Raw genomic sequence first — 16604 nt, forward strand, 5'->3', positions numbered from 1 at the left:
AAACCTCTTACCTTGGAATATTGAAGTCTCATGTTAAAAGGAACCACCAACTTTCATATGTTCTCATGTTCTGAGCAAGGAACTTAAACGTTAGCTTTCTTACATGGCACATATTGCACTTTTACTTTCTTCTCCAACACTTTGTTTTTGCATTATTTAAACCAAATTGAACATGTTTCATTATTTTTTTGAGGCTAAATTGATTTTATTTATGTATAATATTAAGTTAAAATAAGTGTTCATTCAGTATTGTTGTAATTGTCATTATTACAAATACATTTTTTTTAAATTGGCCGATTTAATCGGTATCTGCTTTTTTTGGTCCTCCGATAATCGGTATCGGCGTTGAAGAAATCATAATCGGTCGACCTCTAGCTGCTAGTGTGTGTGTAAGGCCTGTAGGAAGTCACTGATACTCTTGTCTGTTCCAGAAATAGCACAGTGAAACATGATCAGGGACGTATTGCAGCGAACTAGAATCTGAAGTCAATTGTCCACTGTTTGCTGATGATCTGGTGCTTCTGTCTTCAACCAAGGAGGGCCTACAGCAGCACCTACTGTTGAAGTTGGAAGTTTACATACACCTTAGCCAGATACATTTAAACTCCGTTTTTCACAATTCCTGACATTTAATCCTAGTAAAAAATTCCCTGTCTTAGGTCAGTTTCACCAATTTGTAAGTCGCTCTGGATAAGAGCGTCTGCTAAATGACTTAAATGTTAAAATGTTAGTTAGGATCAGCACTTTATTTTAAGAATGTGAAATGTCAGAATTAATAGTAGAGAGTGATTTATTTCAGTTTTTATTTCTTTCAATCCATTCCCAGTGGGTCAGAAGTTTACATACACTCAATTAGTATTTGGTAGCATTGCCTTTAAATTGTTTAACTTGGGTCAAACGTTTGGGGTAGCCTTCCACAAGCTTCCCCCAATAAGTTGGGTGAATTTTGGCCCATTCCTCCTGACAGAGCTGGTGTCACTGAATCAGGTTTGTAGGCCTCCTTGCTCGCACACGCTTTTTCAGGTCTGCCCACAAATGTTCTATAGGATTGAGGTCAGGGCTTTGTGATGGCCACTCCAATGCCTTGACATTGTTGTCCTTAAGTCTTTTTGCCATGACTTTGGAAGTATGCTTGGGGTCATTGTCCATTTGGAAGACCCAATTGCGACCAAGCTTTAACTTACTGACTGATGTCTTGAGATGTTGCTTCAATATATCCACATAATTTTCCATCCTCATGATGCCATCTATTTTGTGAAGTGCACCAGTCCCTCCTGCAGGAAAGCACCCCACAACATGATGCTGCAAGCCTCCCCCTTTTTCCTCCAAACATAACGATGGTTATTATGGCCAAAGAGTTCTATTTTTGTTTCATCAGACCAGAGGACATTTCTCCAAAAAGTACGATCTTTGCCCTCATGTGCAGTTGCAAACCGTAGTCTGGCTTTTTTATGGCTGTTTTGGAGCAGTGGCTTCTTCCTTGAAGAGCGGCCTTTCAGGTTATGTCGATATAGGACTCGTTTTACTGTGGATATAGATATTTTTGTACCCGTTTCCTCCAGCCTCTTCAAAAGGTCCTTTGCTGTTGTACTGTGATTGATTTGCACTTTTCGCACCAAAGTACGTTAATCTCTAGCAGACAGAACGCGTCTCCTTCCTGAGCGGTATGACGGCTGCGTGGTCCCAATAGTACATACACACTGTACTATTGTTTGTACAGATGAACGTGGTACCTTCAGGATGAACCAGACTTGTGGAGGTCTATAATTGTTTTTCTGAGGTCTTGGCTGATTTCTTTTGATTTTCTCATGATGTCAAGCAAAGAGGCACTGAGATTGAAGGTAAGCCTTAAAATACATCCACAGGTACACCTCCAATTGACTCAAATGATGTCAATTAGCCTTTCAGAAGCTTCTAAAGCCATGACATCATTTTCTGTAATTTTCCAAGCTGTTTCAAGGCACAGGCAACTTAGTGTATGTAAACTTCTGACCCACTGAAATTGTGATACAGTGAATTATAAGTTAAATAACCTGTCTGTAAACAATTGTTGGAATAATTACTTGTGTCATGCACAAAGTAGATGTCCTAACCGACTTGCCAAAACTATAGTTTGTTAACAAGCAATTTGTGGAGTGGTTGAAAAATGAGTTTTAATGACTCCAACATAAGTGGATGTAAACTGACGTCAACTGTCGATCTTCTGCACAGATTCTGTCAGACCTGGGTCCTGACAGTAAATCTCAGTAAAACAGAAAAAATGGTGTTCCAAAAAAGGTCCAGTAGCCAGGACCACAAGTACAATATCCATCGAGACACCGCTGCCCTAGAGCACACAAAAAAACGATACATACCTCGGCCTATACATCAGCGCCTCAGATAACTTCCACAAACCTGTGAACGATCTGAGAGACAATGCAAGAAGAGCCTTCTATGCCATCAAAAGGAACATAAAATTTGACATACCAATTACAATCTGGCTAAAAATACTTGAATCAGTTATAGCTCACCAACCAAGAATTCACAAAATGGGACAAAAACCAAATTGAGACTGCTAAAATATCCTCCACGTACGACGTAAAACACCAAATAATGCATGCAGAGCAGAATTAGGCCGATACCCACTAATTATCAAAATCCAGATAAGAGCCCTTAAATTCTACAACCACCTAAAAAGAAGCTATTCCCGAACCTTCCATAACAAAGCCATCACCTACAGACAGATGAACCTGGAGAAGAGTCCCATAAGCAGGCTTGTCCTGGGGCTCTGTTCACAAACACACCCCACAGAGCCTTAGGACAGCAACACAATTAGACCCAACCAAATCATGAGAAAACAAAAAGATAATTGTTTGACACATTGGAAAGAATTAACAAAAAAACAGAGCAAACTAGAATGCTATTTGGCCCTAAACAGAGACTACACAGAGGGAGAATACCTGACCACTGTGACTGACCCAAACTTAAGGAAAGCTTTGACTATGTACAGACTCAGTGAGCATAGTCTCGCTACTTTAAAAAAATGTTTTATTGAACTAGGTAAATCAGTTGGCCTAGGAACAGTGGGTTCACTGCCTGTTCAGGGGCAGAAGGACAGATCTGTACCTTGTCAGCTCGGGGGTTTGAACTTTCAACCTTCCGGTTACTAGTCCAACGCGCTAACCATTAGGCTACCCTGCCGCCCCAAAAAAGAAAAGCTGCTGTAGGCAGACCTGGCTCTCAAGAGAAGACAGGGTATGTGTACACTGCCCACAAAATGAGGAGGAAACTGAGCTGCACTTCCTGCACAGCCTTACAGCCCATGTCCTCATTTTTGAGCCCATGTCCTCATTTTTAAAAATCAGACCTGGATGAATCTCTGTCGGATGATTTCAGAAAGTTGCTTTTTTCATCCAAGTTGGATGTGATTACACCGTCGTGCATTTTCTCCTCTTTCAAACGGCCAAACAGTTATTCTAAAGACACCGATTTGTAGTTTGTTAGAATCTTATGCGTATAAACCCATCATTTATTAGCTTAATAGGGGCTTTAAATATTTACCTAAAAAATGGCAGTGTGCATTCCCCCAGGGTCTCAAAGGCTTCAGACAGTCATGTCTCCATCTCAGGAATGTACTGTACTCTAGAAATACATTTAAGGATGTCGTGTTTGATCTACTCTCCTGTGTTGCAGCGACCCTGCAGAAGAAGAGTGAGTGTCCGGCCGCCCTCGTCAGTGGGAACGGGAGGAACGGATGGACATCCACTTCTATAGACGGAGTCAGCCTCTCAGAGGGAAACCTACTGCTGCAGGTATAGCTGTGTGTGTGTGTGTGTGTGTGTGTGTGTGTGTGTGTGTCTCATGTATCCTCTCTCTCTCTGCGTAGGCCCTGGATGGTTTTGTCCTGGTGGTGACCACTGATGGCTCCATCTTCTACGCCTCTCCAACCATCCAGGACTACCTGGGCTTCCACCAGGTACAGCGCCTTCGGGAAAATATTCAGACCCCTTGACTCTTTCCACATTTTGTTACGTTACAGCCTTATTCTAAAATGGACGCAACAAATAAAAATGCTCAACAATCTGCACATAATACCCATAATGACAAAGCGGAAACATGTTTTTTTATTTCAAAATAAAAACTGAAATATCACATTAACACGTATTCAGATCTTTTGACATGAAACTCAAAATTGAGCTCAGGTGCATCCTGTTTCCATGCATCCTGTTGAGATGGGTATACAACTTAATTGGAGTCTACCTGTGGTAAATTCCATGATTGGGCATGATTTGGAAAGGCGCACATAATGTCTATATAAGGTCCCACAGTTGACAGTACATGTCAGAGCAAAAACCAAGCCATGAGGTTGAATAAATGGTCCGTAGAGCTCTAAGACAGGATTGTGTCGAGGCACTGATATGGGGAAGGGTACCAAAACATTTCAGCAGCTCTGAAGGTCCCCAGGAACACAATGGCCTCCATCATTCTTAAATGAAAGAAGTTTGGAACCACCAATATACTTCCTAGAGCTGGCCTCCCGGCCAAACTGAAGAATCGGGGGAGAAGGGCTTTGGTCACGGAGGTGACCAAGAACCTGATGGTCACTCTCAGAGCTCCTCAGTGGAGGTGGGAGAACCTTCCAGAAGGACAATCATCTCTGCAGCACACTACCAATCAGGTCTTTATGGTAGAATATCCAGATGGAAAACACTCCTCAGTAAAAGTGTTGCGTTTACGCACTGAAGGTAGGTAAGGAGTCAAACGCAGGAGAGCAGAGATGTCAGTGTAGCGTATATTTTAATAAAGGCAAGTCCAAAGAAATGGTACAGTACAATACCCCAAAACAACGCCCAAGACAACGGGAACTAACAGTACTCCCATAAGGCGCAAAAACACAACACACCTTTACTATAATAAACACACGCGAAATACACTGAGGAAAGCCTCCACTAGCAACAAGAAAATAATCCTGCTCAAACCTAAGCGGGGAAGCATATGTAAATATACACGCAGAAATTAAAGCAAATGAAAACCAGGTGTGAATGAACCAAAGACAAAACAAACGGAAAAGGAAACATGGATCGGTGATGTCTAGTAGGCCGGCGACGCCGACCGCCGAGCGCCGCCCGAACAGGGAGAGGAACCACCGTTGGTGGAAGTCGTGACAAAAAGGTACATACATGACAGCCAGCTTGGAGTTTGCCAAAAGGCACCTAAAGGACTCAGACCGTGAGAAACAAGATTCTCTGGTCTGATGAAAACAAGATTGAACTTTTTGGCCTGAATGCCAAGCACCACGTCTGGAGGAAACCTGGCACCATCCCTACGGTAAAGCATGGGGGTGGCAGCATCATGCTGTGGGAGGGTTTTTTCAGCAGCAGGGACTGGGAGACTAGTCAAGATCAAGGCAAAGATGAACGGAGCAAAGTGCAGAGATATCCTTGATGAAAATTTGCTCCAGAGCTCTCAGGACCTCAGACTCAGAGGCAAAGGTTCACCTTCCAACAGGACAACGACCCTAAGCACACAGCCAAGACAACACATGAGTGGACAAGTCTCTTTGGGACAACTCTTTGAATGTCCTTAAGTGGTCCAGCCAGACTTGAGAGGATCTGCAGAGAAGAATGGGAGAAACTCCCCAAATACAGGTGTGCCAAGCTTGTAGCGTCATACCTAAGAGGACATGAGGCTGTAATCGCTGCCAAAGGTGCTTCAACAAAGTACTGAGTAAAGGGACTGAATACTTAAATTAGCAAAAATGTCATAAAAACAGTTTTTGCTTTTTCATTATTGTTTATTATTGGGGTATTGTGTGTAGATTGATAAGGGAAAACAACGATGTAATCCATTTTAGAATAAGGCTGTAACGTAACACAATGTGGGAGAAGTCAAGGCGTCTGAATACTTTCCGAAGGCACTGATCATGATTTATTGATTATGGAATCGTTTGATGTAGAATTATGGACGTCTTGGGCACTATGTTTATGACACTTGTAGCATTCTGCATGTTAACTCTGGGTTCATTTCTGGATGAATGTAATGCTGCCCAGTCTGATGTGGTGCACCAGAGTGTGTACCACCTGATCCACATAGATGACAGAGCCATGTTCCGGTGTCAGCTTCACGTCGCCCACAACCCAAACCAGAATGACTCAGAGGCCGCACCAGACGGTGTGTACAGTACATGGACCACAGCACAATGAAAATGTTTCTTTTAGTGGTTGGTCAGCTATTGATAGGACAGTCCCAAGTATCTCAAACATGTATCTAATTGGAATGTCATCTGTCTTCTGCAGCCAGGCAATCTAGCAGCAGGCCTCGTGGTGAGTCTATGAGCTACCTGCCCCAGCACATCCCTCCAGACAACAGCTTCTTCGTAGAGAGAAGCTTCTGCTGTCGCTTCCGCTGTCTGCTAGACAACACCTCCGGCTTCCTGGTAGGGCCACATACAGATATGATAAATACATATACGGTTGAAGTCGGACGTTTACATACACTTCGTTTGGAGTCATTAAAACTTGTTTTCCAACCACTCCACAAGCTTCTTGTTAACAAACTATAGTTTTTCCAAGTCGGTTAGGACATCTACTTTGTGCATGACACAAGTCATTTTCCAATAATTGTTTACAGACAGAGTATTTCACTTATAATTCACTGTATCACAATTCCAGTGGGTCAGAAGTTTACATACACTAAGTTGACTGTGCCTTTAAACTGGTTGGAAAATTCCAGAAAATTATGTCATGGCTTTAGAAGCTTCTCATAGGCTAATTGACATAATTTGAGTCAATTGGAGGTGTACCTGCGGAAGTATTTCAAGGCCTACCTTCAAACTCAGTGCCTCTTTGCTTGACATCATGGGAAAATCAAAAGGAATCAGCCAAGACCCCAGAAAAGAATTGTAGACCACCACAAGTCTGGTACATCCTTGGGAGCAATTTCCAAATGCCCGAAGGTACCACATTCATCTGTACAAACAATAGTATGCAAGTATAAACACCATGGGACCACGCAGCCATCATACCATTCAGGAAGGAGACGCGTTCTGTCTCCTAGAGATGAGCGTACTTTGGTGCGAGAAGTGCAAATCAATCCCAGAACAACAGCAAAGGACCATATGGTGCAAAAAAGTATTTATTTTTTGAGAGGCTCCTCTGTCCTCCACTTGTTACCTGTATTAATGGCACCTGTTTGAACTTGTTATCAGTATAAAAGACACCTGTCCACCACCTCAAACAGTCACACTCCAAACTCCACTATGGCCAAGACCAAAGAGCTGTCAAAGGACACCAGAAACAAAATTGTAGACCTGCACCAGGCTGGGAAGACTGATTCTGCAATAGGTAAGCAGCTTGGTTTGAAGAAATCAACTGTGGGAGCAATTATTAGGAAATGTAAGACATACAAGACCACTGATAATCTTCCTCGATCTGGGGCTCCACGCAAGATCTCACCCGTGGGGTCAAAATGATCACAAGAATGGTGAGCAAAAATCCCAGAACCACATGGGGGGACCTAGTGAATGACCTGCAGAGAGCTGGGACCAAAGTAACAAAGACTACCATCAGTAACAACAATACGCCGCCAGGGACTCAAATCCTGCAGTGCCAGATGTGTCCCCCTGCTTAAGCCAGTACATGTCCAGGCCCGTCTGTAGTTTGCTGGAGAGCATTTGGATGATCCAGAAGAAGATTGGGAGAATGTCATATGGTCAGATGAAACCAAAAGTTTTTGGTAAAAACTCAACTCGTCGTGTTTGGAGGACAAAGAATGCTGAGTTGCATCCAAAGAACACCATACCTACTGTGAAGCATGGCGGTGGAAACATCATGCTTTGGGGCTGTTTTTCTGCAAAGGGACCAGGACGACTGATCCGTGTAAAGGAAAGAATGAATGGGGCCATGTATCGTGAGATTTTGAGTGAAAACCTCCTTCCATCAGCAAGAGCATTGAAGATGAAACGTGGCTGGGTCTTTCAGCATGACAATGATCCCAAACACACCGCCCGGGCAATGAAGGAGTGGCTTCGTAACCTTGTGAAGACTTACAGAAAACGTTTGACCTCTGTCATTGCCAACAAAGGGTATATAACAAAGTATTGAGATAAACTTTTGTTATTGACCAAATACTTATTTTCCACCATAATTTGCAAATAAATTCATTAAAAATCCTACAATGTGATTTTCTGGATTTTGTTTCTCATTTTGTCTGTCATAGTTGAAGTGTACCTATGATGAAAATTACAGGCCTCTCTCATCTTTTTAAGTGGGAGAACTTGCACAATTGGTGGCTGACTAAATACTTTTTTGCCCCACTCTATATCCACAGTAAAACGAATCCTATGTCGACATATCTTGAAAGGCCGCTCAGCAAGGAAGAAGCCACCGCTCCAAAACCGCCATAAAAAAGCCAGACTACAGTTTGCAACTGCATATGGGGTCAAAAACCATACTTTTTGGAGAAATGTCCTCTGGTCTGATGAAACAAAAATAGAACTGTTTGGCCATAATGACCATCGTTATGTTTGGAGGAAGAAGGGGGATGCTTGCAAGTCGAAGAACACCATCCCAACCGTGAAGCACGGGGGTGGCAGCATCATGATGTGGTGGTGCTTTGCTGCAAGAGGGACTGGTGCACTTCATAGAATAGATGGCATCATGAGGAATCATAATTATATGGATATATTGAAGCAACATCTCAATCACATCAGTCAGGAAGTTAAAGCTTGGTCGCAAATGGGTCTTCCCGTTTGAAGAAATAAAAGGTGAAATAGAATGATTTATCTACTATTATTCTGACATTTCACATTCTTAAAATAAAGTGGTGATCCTAACTGACCTAAGAAAGGGAATTCTTACTAGGATTAAATGTCAGGAATTGTGAGTTTAAATGTATTTGGCTAAGGTGTATGTAAACTTCCGACTTCAACTGTATCAAATGTGATCCATAGGTTAACCATAATCCATTAATGATATGGACAGCACTCGCCTAAAAATACATGTGAATGAATCACTGTATGCAACACGAGCTCTCTCTCTCCTCTAGGCGTTGAAGTTCCAGGGGCGTCTGAAGTATGTGTGTGGTCAGGGGAGGCTGGGGGATGACGGGGCCACGACCCCGGCTCAGCTGGCCCTCCTTGCCATCGCTGCGCCCCTGCAGCCCCCGGCTGTCATGGAGATCAGGACCAAGACTCTCATCTTCCAGACCAAACACAGACTGGACTTCGCCCCCATGGGTATAGACACCAGGTACTGGAGTAACCCCCAAACCCTGTAGTGTGTTAACCCTTACCATAACCCTATGGGTATAGACACCAGGTACTGTACTGAAAGAAGGGGAAGCAATGTGTGCAATCTCTCATCACATCTCACAGCATCACTGACAACATTGTACCCTCCCTGGGACTAACATAGAGGGAACTTGAGAGGACAATGTTGGTTTTCTTCTATTAATATGTGCTACGGCATCAGACCTTCATAAATTGACCTGTGTGTGTGTCTCTGCACATCCGTGTGTGTGTGTGTGTGTGTGTGTGTGTGTGCCATGTGTGTGTGTGTGTGCCATGTGTCTCTTCTATCCCCTCCAGAGGTAAAGTGGTGCTGGGTTACTCTGAGACAGAGTTGGTCACTAGAGGCTCAGGTTACCAGTTCATCCATGCTGCTGACATGATGTACTGCGCAGACAACCACCTCAAAAGTGAGTTAGATTGTAGTTACTCATTACACACACATGAGTAAACATTTTCTGAAGCTTACATCTGGTGTTTTGCAAGCCAACATTCAGTATGATGCAGTCTGACTCCTTTCTCTCACCTCCCCTCTATATCTCTCTCACCTCCCTTCTATATCTCTCTCCTCCTCGCTATATCTCTCTCTCCTCCTCGCTATATCTCTCTCTCCTCCCCTCTATCTCTCCCTCTCCTCCCCTCTATCTCTCTGTAGTGATAAAAACAGGAGAGACTGGTTTCACCATTTTTAGGCTGCTGACTAAGGCAGGTGTGTGGGTGTGGGTTCAGGCCAACGCCAGGGTCGTCTTCAAGGCAGGGAGACCCCACTTCATCGTCGTTCGACAGAAAGCCCTGACGTGAGCCTACTGTTGACATTTATCTTTACTCAAAATAGTTGTATCATTCCATGCTATGTTTTACATAAAGTATGTTTTAGTGGCCTTTGACCTTTGTCACCCATCTACAGGAACCAGGAGGGCGAGGAGCACCTGCGTCAGCGGAGAAAAGAGCTTCCATTCAACTTTGCCACTGGGGAGGCTCTGCTGTATGAGTCCTGTTCCTCTCTGGATACTGCCGTTATGCCTCCAGGACCACCCATCCCCCCAGGCCTCACTCCCCCAGGCTCCAGCCCTGAGGACAAGCACCTGGACCCTGCCTCTCTCCTGGGGTCCCTACTCTGTCAAGACCACTCTGTTTACACTCAGTCCCAGGACCCTAGCCTGGACCTCCAGGACCTTTCCCCGGACTTAGACCTAGCCTTCCCCCAGGACCAGGACCCAGGCCTAGAGAGAGCCTTCCTGGACAGCCACGCTCTGCTGAGTGTCCCCGGGGAGCTCCAGGGTCCCCATAGGCCCAGCTTGGTAGACCCCACAGCCCAAACCATGATGGACTCTCTGGGGGAGATCCTGGGGAAGATGGGGGCGGAGGGCCTGGAGGGGCTGAGGTTGAAGGAGACAGAGCTGAGGGAGTGGGAGAGCACCCTCTTCAGGATCAACATGGAACAGCAGGATGTGACGGGGAAGCTGGATGATATCTTAGCCAATGATGTGTTCTCGTACGTGGAGGAGGCTCTGATGAGGGAGAATGATGGTGGATGTGTGATAGGCAGCTTGAGACAGGCCACTGAGCCAATAAACAGACTCCCTGCTCACAACACTGCCAATCCGAACGCACTGGGCGTGTTCCCTCACTCCCAGAGTTCCTTATTGCCAGGCAACAAGGGCTTCAATGGCGGTAACGGCTCACACAGTGAGAACCGATGGCAGATGGGTGGTCCACACATGACCTCTAAACTCAACAGCTATAAAGAGCAGAGGCTGCTGGGTAATGGAGTTGTTAGTGGCATGGAGCACGGGGTGGGGTGTAGTCCTGGGATTGTTAGAGAGCCACGCAGTGTTGTAAACACAAACATACAACCCAAGGCTGCTCACCCGTTTGCAGGGCAACGGACTCAAGGAAGTGGCGGCTATCTCCATGGCAACCAAACGGTCTCACAACCATCCCATATTAACAGCCAACCGGAGTCCTGGATACCCTCCATCCAAAATATTATCCTTAATAACCACAGCCCTGTTCCTCTCCCAAACTTCTACAATATTCTCCCTGAGGCCTTTGACCAAACCGTGCAGCCCAGCCTGGAGTTATACCACTCTGGGACTGGAGATGCAAAAAGGCAGTTCTCAGGGCAGCCCTGTCCGGGTCCTTCATATCAGGACCCAAGGCAGTCTTGGCAACAGCCACGGCAAAGTACACAATGGCAACCTTGGCAGATACCACAGTGTTTTCCAGCAAAGCCAGTAAATGGACTCCGTCACACACACCCCAAACACACCACACACATACCGTCCAAAAACGCATCCAGAACTCAAACACTCACACACATACCGTCCAATAACGCATCCAGAACTCAAACACTCACACACATACCGTCCAATAACGCATCCAGAACTCAAACACTCACACACACACCCTCAGGCAAATGTATGTTTGAAAAAAGGCCTTCAAATATCAGTGGCCTTACACCTGCCCAAAACAGGTCACACAGTCCCATACCTGCCCCAACTCAGTCCAATGGACCCAGGCCCACTCCCATTCTTTCCAATGACTGTAGAATCAGCTTCTCTACCCAGGCCCCCAAATTCTTTGTGCCTTACCCTGAAGCATCTCTAATCCCAAAACCTTCTTACCCCCAAACCTCCATTCCTAACCCAACCTACCCCACAGCTGCCATCCCTAACCCCATCCCTGCCCTATCCAAAGGGGCTCAGCCAGGGGAGGGGATGGCAGCTCTCCCTGCCTGGTCTGGGGCTCCATACCTGGGCATGAAGCATCTCCCAGGCCCCTTTCCCAGCCCCCAGCTGGTTCCCTGGAGCTCCAGGGGGGATGGCAGCTGTAATAATCCCAGTGAAGGGAGCTTGACGCTGGGTGAGAGGGGGTTGGAAGGCAACCTTTTTTCTGGATGTCCGATGCCAGGGTTTCCTCCTGAGAACGGACCTGTACAGTCATCTTTATTCTACACAGGTGAGAGTGCTACAATCCATTTTACTACTGTTTTAGCAAGGTTCTGGGGGGCCTCCCATCCTCACAAGACTTGTAGGTACTGGAATGTGACGTACAATGACCCTCCAATGTGATGTGTGTCTTCATCTGTCCCTCCATAGGTCCCTAGCAGTTCCAAACGGTGATACGGATTCTTTTCTCTTCACTGGCCTGGCTAACAGAACCACCAACATCTCCTAGACTCTAGAACTTAGAGGAATATGTTACGTTCCCCAGTCTGTGTTGTAGTTTGTGTATTTGCATGTGTTTATTTCAGGAAATGGCTTCCTGAATTCCCTCAAGCAGCTGATTGGTCGACTCCATGGCTAATTGGAGAGCTGACCCCGCCCCCTCGTCAAGACACAGCTGTCTCCAGTTACACATTCATTCTGAAGCTATATAAAAGCCAGTGTTCTGTTCAGGAGGTTCATGGCTGGGAGGTCATTGCAGAGAGATTGAATGTGATAGAGAATCATTGCTGAGAGAGGAGGCTGATGGCTGTGGATAATTTACTATGTTAGTTGTTAGTAGCAGTTGGTATGTTCAGTGAGTTTGTTGCTCAGATAGAGCTTATTTGATGTCCTTTGTTTCTTAGTTTGTTTGAGAAATTTATGTTCTCCTGTTTCATTTGTTCCCAGGGGGGAAGGGAAAGGCACCTAGGGAGTGCTTAGGCAAGAGGCCCGCGGGCATACATATACCCGTAGCATATTCACTGTCTCGGCACAATAGGTAAGACCTGGGCGGACCACCCCCTGTATTTTGGTTAGGGCACCAGGTGGTGCTAAATTAGGTAAGTATTGGTTAGGCAGGTAAGATAGGAGAGGGGGGGCTTTGAGATTTACTTTCTTTGCTTTGGTTCCGTCCAGCCCCTTTTCCCCATATTACCATGTAAAGGAATAAAGTCCTTGTAAACGGTACCACATTCTGCCTGTTGTCATCCTTACTCACACCTACAGTCCATACCTCTTTCACTTCACGGAGAGTTGAGTTGTAGCAGGGTGTTGCGTTCCCTCTTCATAGAGGCGTGCGTAACAGAATACAATAAACCATCTCTACCGTGGCACCATCAACATCTCCTGGAGGAATAGAACAAACCATCTCCACCGTGGCACCAGCAACATCTCCTGGAGGAATAGAACAAACCATCTCCACCGTGGCACCAGCAACATCTCCTGGAGGAATACAACAAACCATCTCCACCGTTGCACCACCAACATCTCCTGGAGGAATACAACAAACCACCTCCACTGTGGCACCAGCAACATCTCCTGGAGGAATACAACAAACCATCTCCACTGTGGCACCAGCAACATCTCCTGGAGGAATACAACAAACCATCTCCACCGTCTCCTGGCACCATCTCCACCGTGGCAACATCATCCCTGGAGGAATACAACAAACCATCTCCACCGTGGCACCAGCAACATCTCCTGGAGGAATACAACAAACCATCTCCACCGTGGCACCAGCAACATCTCCTGGAGGAATACAACAAACCACCTCCACCGTGGCACCAGCAACATCTCCTGGAGGAATACAACAAACCATCTCCACCGTGGCACCAGCAACATCTCCTGGAGGAATACAACAAACCATCTCCACTGTGGAACCAGCAACATCTCCTGGAGGAATACAACAAACCATCTCCACCGTGGCACCAGCAACATCTCCTGGAGGAATACAACAAACCATCTCCACTGTGGCACCACCAACATCTCCTGGAGGAATACAACAAACCATCTCCTGGAGGAATACAACAAACCATCCACCGTGGCACCAGCAACATCTCCTGGAGGAATACAACAAACCATATCCACTGTGGCACCAGCAACATCTCCTGGAGGAATACAACAAACCATCTCCACTGTGGCACCACCAACATCTCCTCGAGGAATACAACAAACCATCTCCACCGTGGCACCACCAACATCTCCTGGAGGAATATAACAGACCATCTCCACCGTGGCACCACCAACATCTCCTGGAGGAATACAACAAACCACCTCCACTGTGGCACCACCAACATCTCCTGGAGGAATACAACAAACCATCTCCACCGTGGCACCACCAACATCTCCTGGAGGAATACAACAAACCATCTCCACCGTGGCACCAGCAACATCTCCTGGAGGAATATAACAAACCATCTCCACCGTGGCACCAGCAACATCTCCTGGAGGAATACAACAACATCTCCACTGTGGCACCAGCAACATCTCCTGGAGGAATACAACAACATCTCCACTGTGGCACCAGCAACATCTCCTGGAGGAATACAACAACATCTCCACCGTGGCACCAGCAACATCTCCTGGAGGAATACAACTGTACAAAAATCTCACCTCTTTCGGAGACTGGTCCTTGAAGGTGGATAATATGATATTTTGTTAGTTTCCATTTCAAGAAACAAGATGGCGCAAGCTGTAGCTTTAAAGACAGATGGGCGGTAGTGTTTTTGGAAGTTGCTCAAATGCAGCTGTTTGTGTATGAGTGAATGTCCATGTTGTTATGGTAAGCATAAAAAGGAGTGTACACTGTTTTTAAGCTTCGTCATGTTTGTTTGTTTTGAACTTGTTTGATATCGTGCTGTATTTGTCTTCAGAGATCTTGTATTGACATTATTGTTTCTGTTCAGGCTTTAGCTGTGAAGACACACACACACACGAAGGAAGGAAGGAAGGAAGCAGTTAGCCTAGCCTAGCCTGAAGCCTAGTCACTCTTAGATCTCCAGAGTTCCTCTGTGGAGGTGGGAGAACCTTCCAGAAGGACAATCATCTCTGCAGCACTCCACCAGTCAGGCCTTTATGGTAGAGTATCCAGACAGAAGACACTTGTCAGTAAAAGGCACATGACAGCCCGCTTGGAGTTTGCCAAAAGGTACCTACAAGAACTCAGACCATGAGAAACAAGATTCTCTGGTCTGATGAAACCAAGATTGAACTCTATGGCCTGAATGACAAGCATCATGTCTGAAGGAAACCTGGCACCATCCCTACGGTGAAGCAGGGTGGTGGCAGCATCATGCTGTGGGGATGTTTTTCAGCGGCAGGGAGTGGGAGACTAGTTAGGATCAAGGGAAAGATGAACGGTGCAAATTGCGAAGAGATCCTTGATGAAAACCTGCTCCAGAGCACTCAGGACCTCAGACTGGTTCACCTTCCAACATGACAACAACACTAAGCACATATCCAAGCCCGGACTTGAACCTGATCGAACATCTCTGGAGAGACCTGAAAATAGCTGTGCAGCGACACACCCCATCCAACCTGACAGTTTGAGAGGATCTGCTGAAAAGAATGGGAGAAACTCCCCAAATACAGGTGTGCCAAGCTTGTAGCGTCAAACCCAAGAAGACTCGAGGCTGTAATCACTGCCAAAGGTGCTTCATCAAAGTACTGAGTAAAGGGTCTGAATACATATGCACAGTAAATGTTTTTGCTTCATCATTATGGGGTATTTGTGTAGATTGGAGGGAAAAAAATGTTTTAAATCATTTTAGAATAAGGCTGTAACGTCACTGTGGAATTAGACAAGGGGTCTGAACACTTTCAGAATGCACAGAATATAATCATTTAAATAGAAAAGAACGGATTGATGCGTCAAATGTTGTTTTCTATATCAGTTCATAAACATGATCCCATGGTACTGAGACATCAAAAATCTGTTCTCAACTATCTTGACTTTTATGTCTTATAGTTATCAAACCTCTCAACCTTTTTACACCAGTCATTTTAAGCCATGCACGGTTTTGATTGGAGTCAGACAAACAAACTCATTCCTTTCTCTTTTGAGTAATTGCCTCTTTTTGTGGCAGAGCTGCAATGAGTTGGTTATACTTTTTGTATTGAGCATGCATCTCCATGCATTTTGCTTGCTTGTGTGACAAAATGTTATGTAAGTCATAAACATACCTTCCTTATACATCCAAGAAAGTGTGGCTTTCCTCTATCAGTGTGTTGGAGTTGAGCGATTATTATTATTATAATATCTGTAATATTTGTTCTGCTTCTTCTGGAGGATGAAATTGTAATTATAGCCAACTCTGGATGGCTTCATTTAGAAAGGAGGATACTTTAAACAGGATTCCATTGTCAATCCACCGGAAATGGTTGGTTTTAATCTGTATAATGGCAAAGAGACCCCTTTTTTGACATTGGATGTGCCTCCCTTAGTAACCTGCTGGAAAAGCAGTTTGGATTTCGATATATTTTTGGTATAATGGAGGCTTTAAGTGAGAGATTTAATGCCTTTATATTGAACTTTGTCTGGTTTTCCATTTCAGATAAAAAGGAGGAAAAATATTTTCACATGATCCTCCTGGAGTCAGTAGAGCCATGAATACATACAGTGCCTTCAGAAA

General features: G+C 45.2%; 1 protein-coding gene across 2 annotated transcripts in view; it reads left to right on the plus strand.

Moving 5' to 3' along the window:
* The window catches only part of LOC135517701 (uncharacterized), a 47644-nt gene extending 34483 nt beyond the window's left edge, over nucleotides 1-13161 (plus strand). For both annotated transcript variants that reach the window (XM_064942227.1, XM_064942228.1), the window contains exons 3-11: nucleotides 3673-3791; nucleotides 3866-3955; nucleotides 6030-6150; nucleotides 6276-6415; nucleotides 9025-9227; nucleotides 9566-9675; nucleotides 9921-10062; nucleotides 10173-12226; nucleotides 12367-13161. In XM_064942227.1, the coding sequence (XP_064798299.1) occupies nucleotides 3673-3791; nucleotides 3866-3955; nucleotides 6030-6150; nucleotides 6276-6415; nucleotides 9025-9227; nucleotides 9566-9675; nucleotides 9921-10062; nucleotides 10173-12226; nucleotides 12367-12374 (2987 nt within the window). In that variant the 3' untranslated portion in view covers nucleotides 12375-13161. The remainder of the gene's footprint in view (nucleotides 1-3672; nucleotides 3792-3865; nucleotides 3956-6029; nucleotides 6151-6275; nucleotides 6416-9024; nucleotides 9228-9565; nucleotides 9676-9920; nucleotides 10063-10172; nucleotides 12227-12366) is intronic.
* The last annotated feature ends 3443 nt before the right edge of the window (nucleotides 13162-16604 follow it).

Source organism: Oncorhynchus masou, chromosome 28 (genome assembly GCF_036934945.1).
Source record: "Oncorhynchus masou masou isolate Uvic2021 chromosome 28, UVic_Omas_1.1, whole genome shotgun sequence".
In the NCBI taxonomy this organism is placed as follows: Eukaryota; Metazoa; Chordata; class Actinopteri; order Salmoniformes; family Salmonidae; genus Oncorhynchus; species Oncorhynchus masou.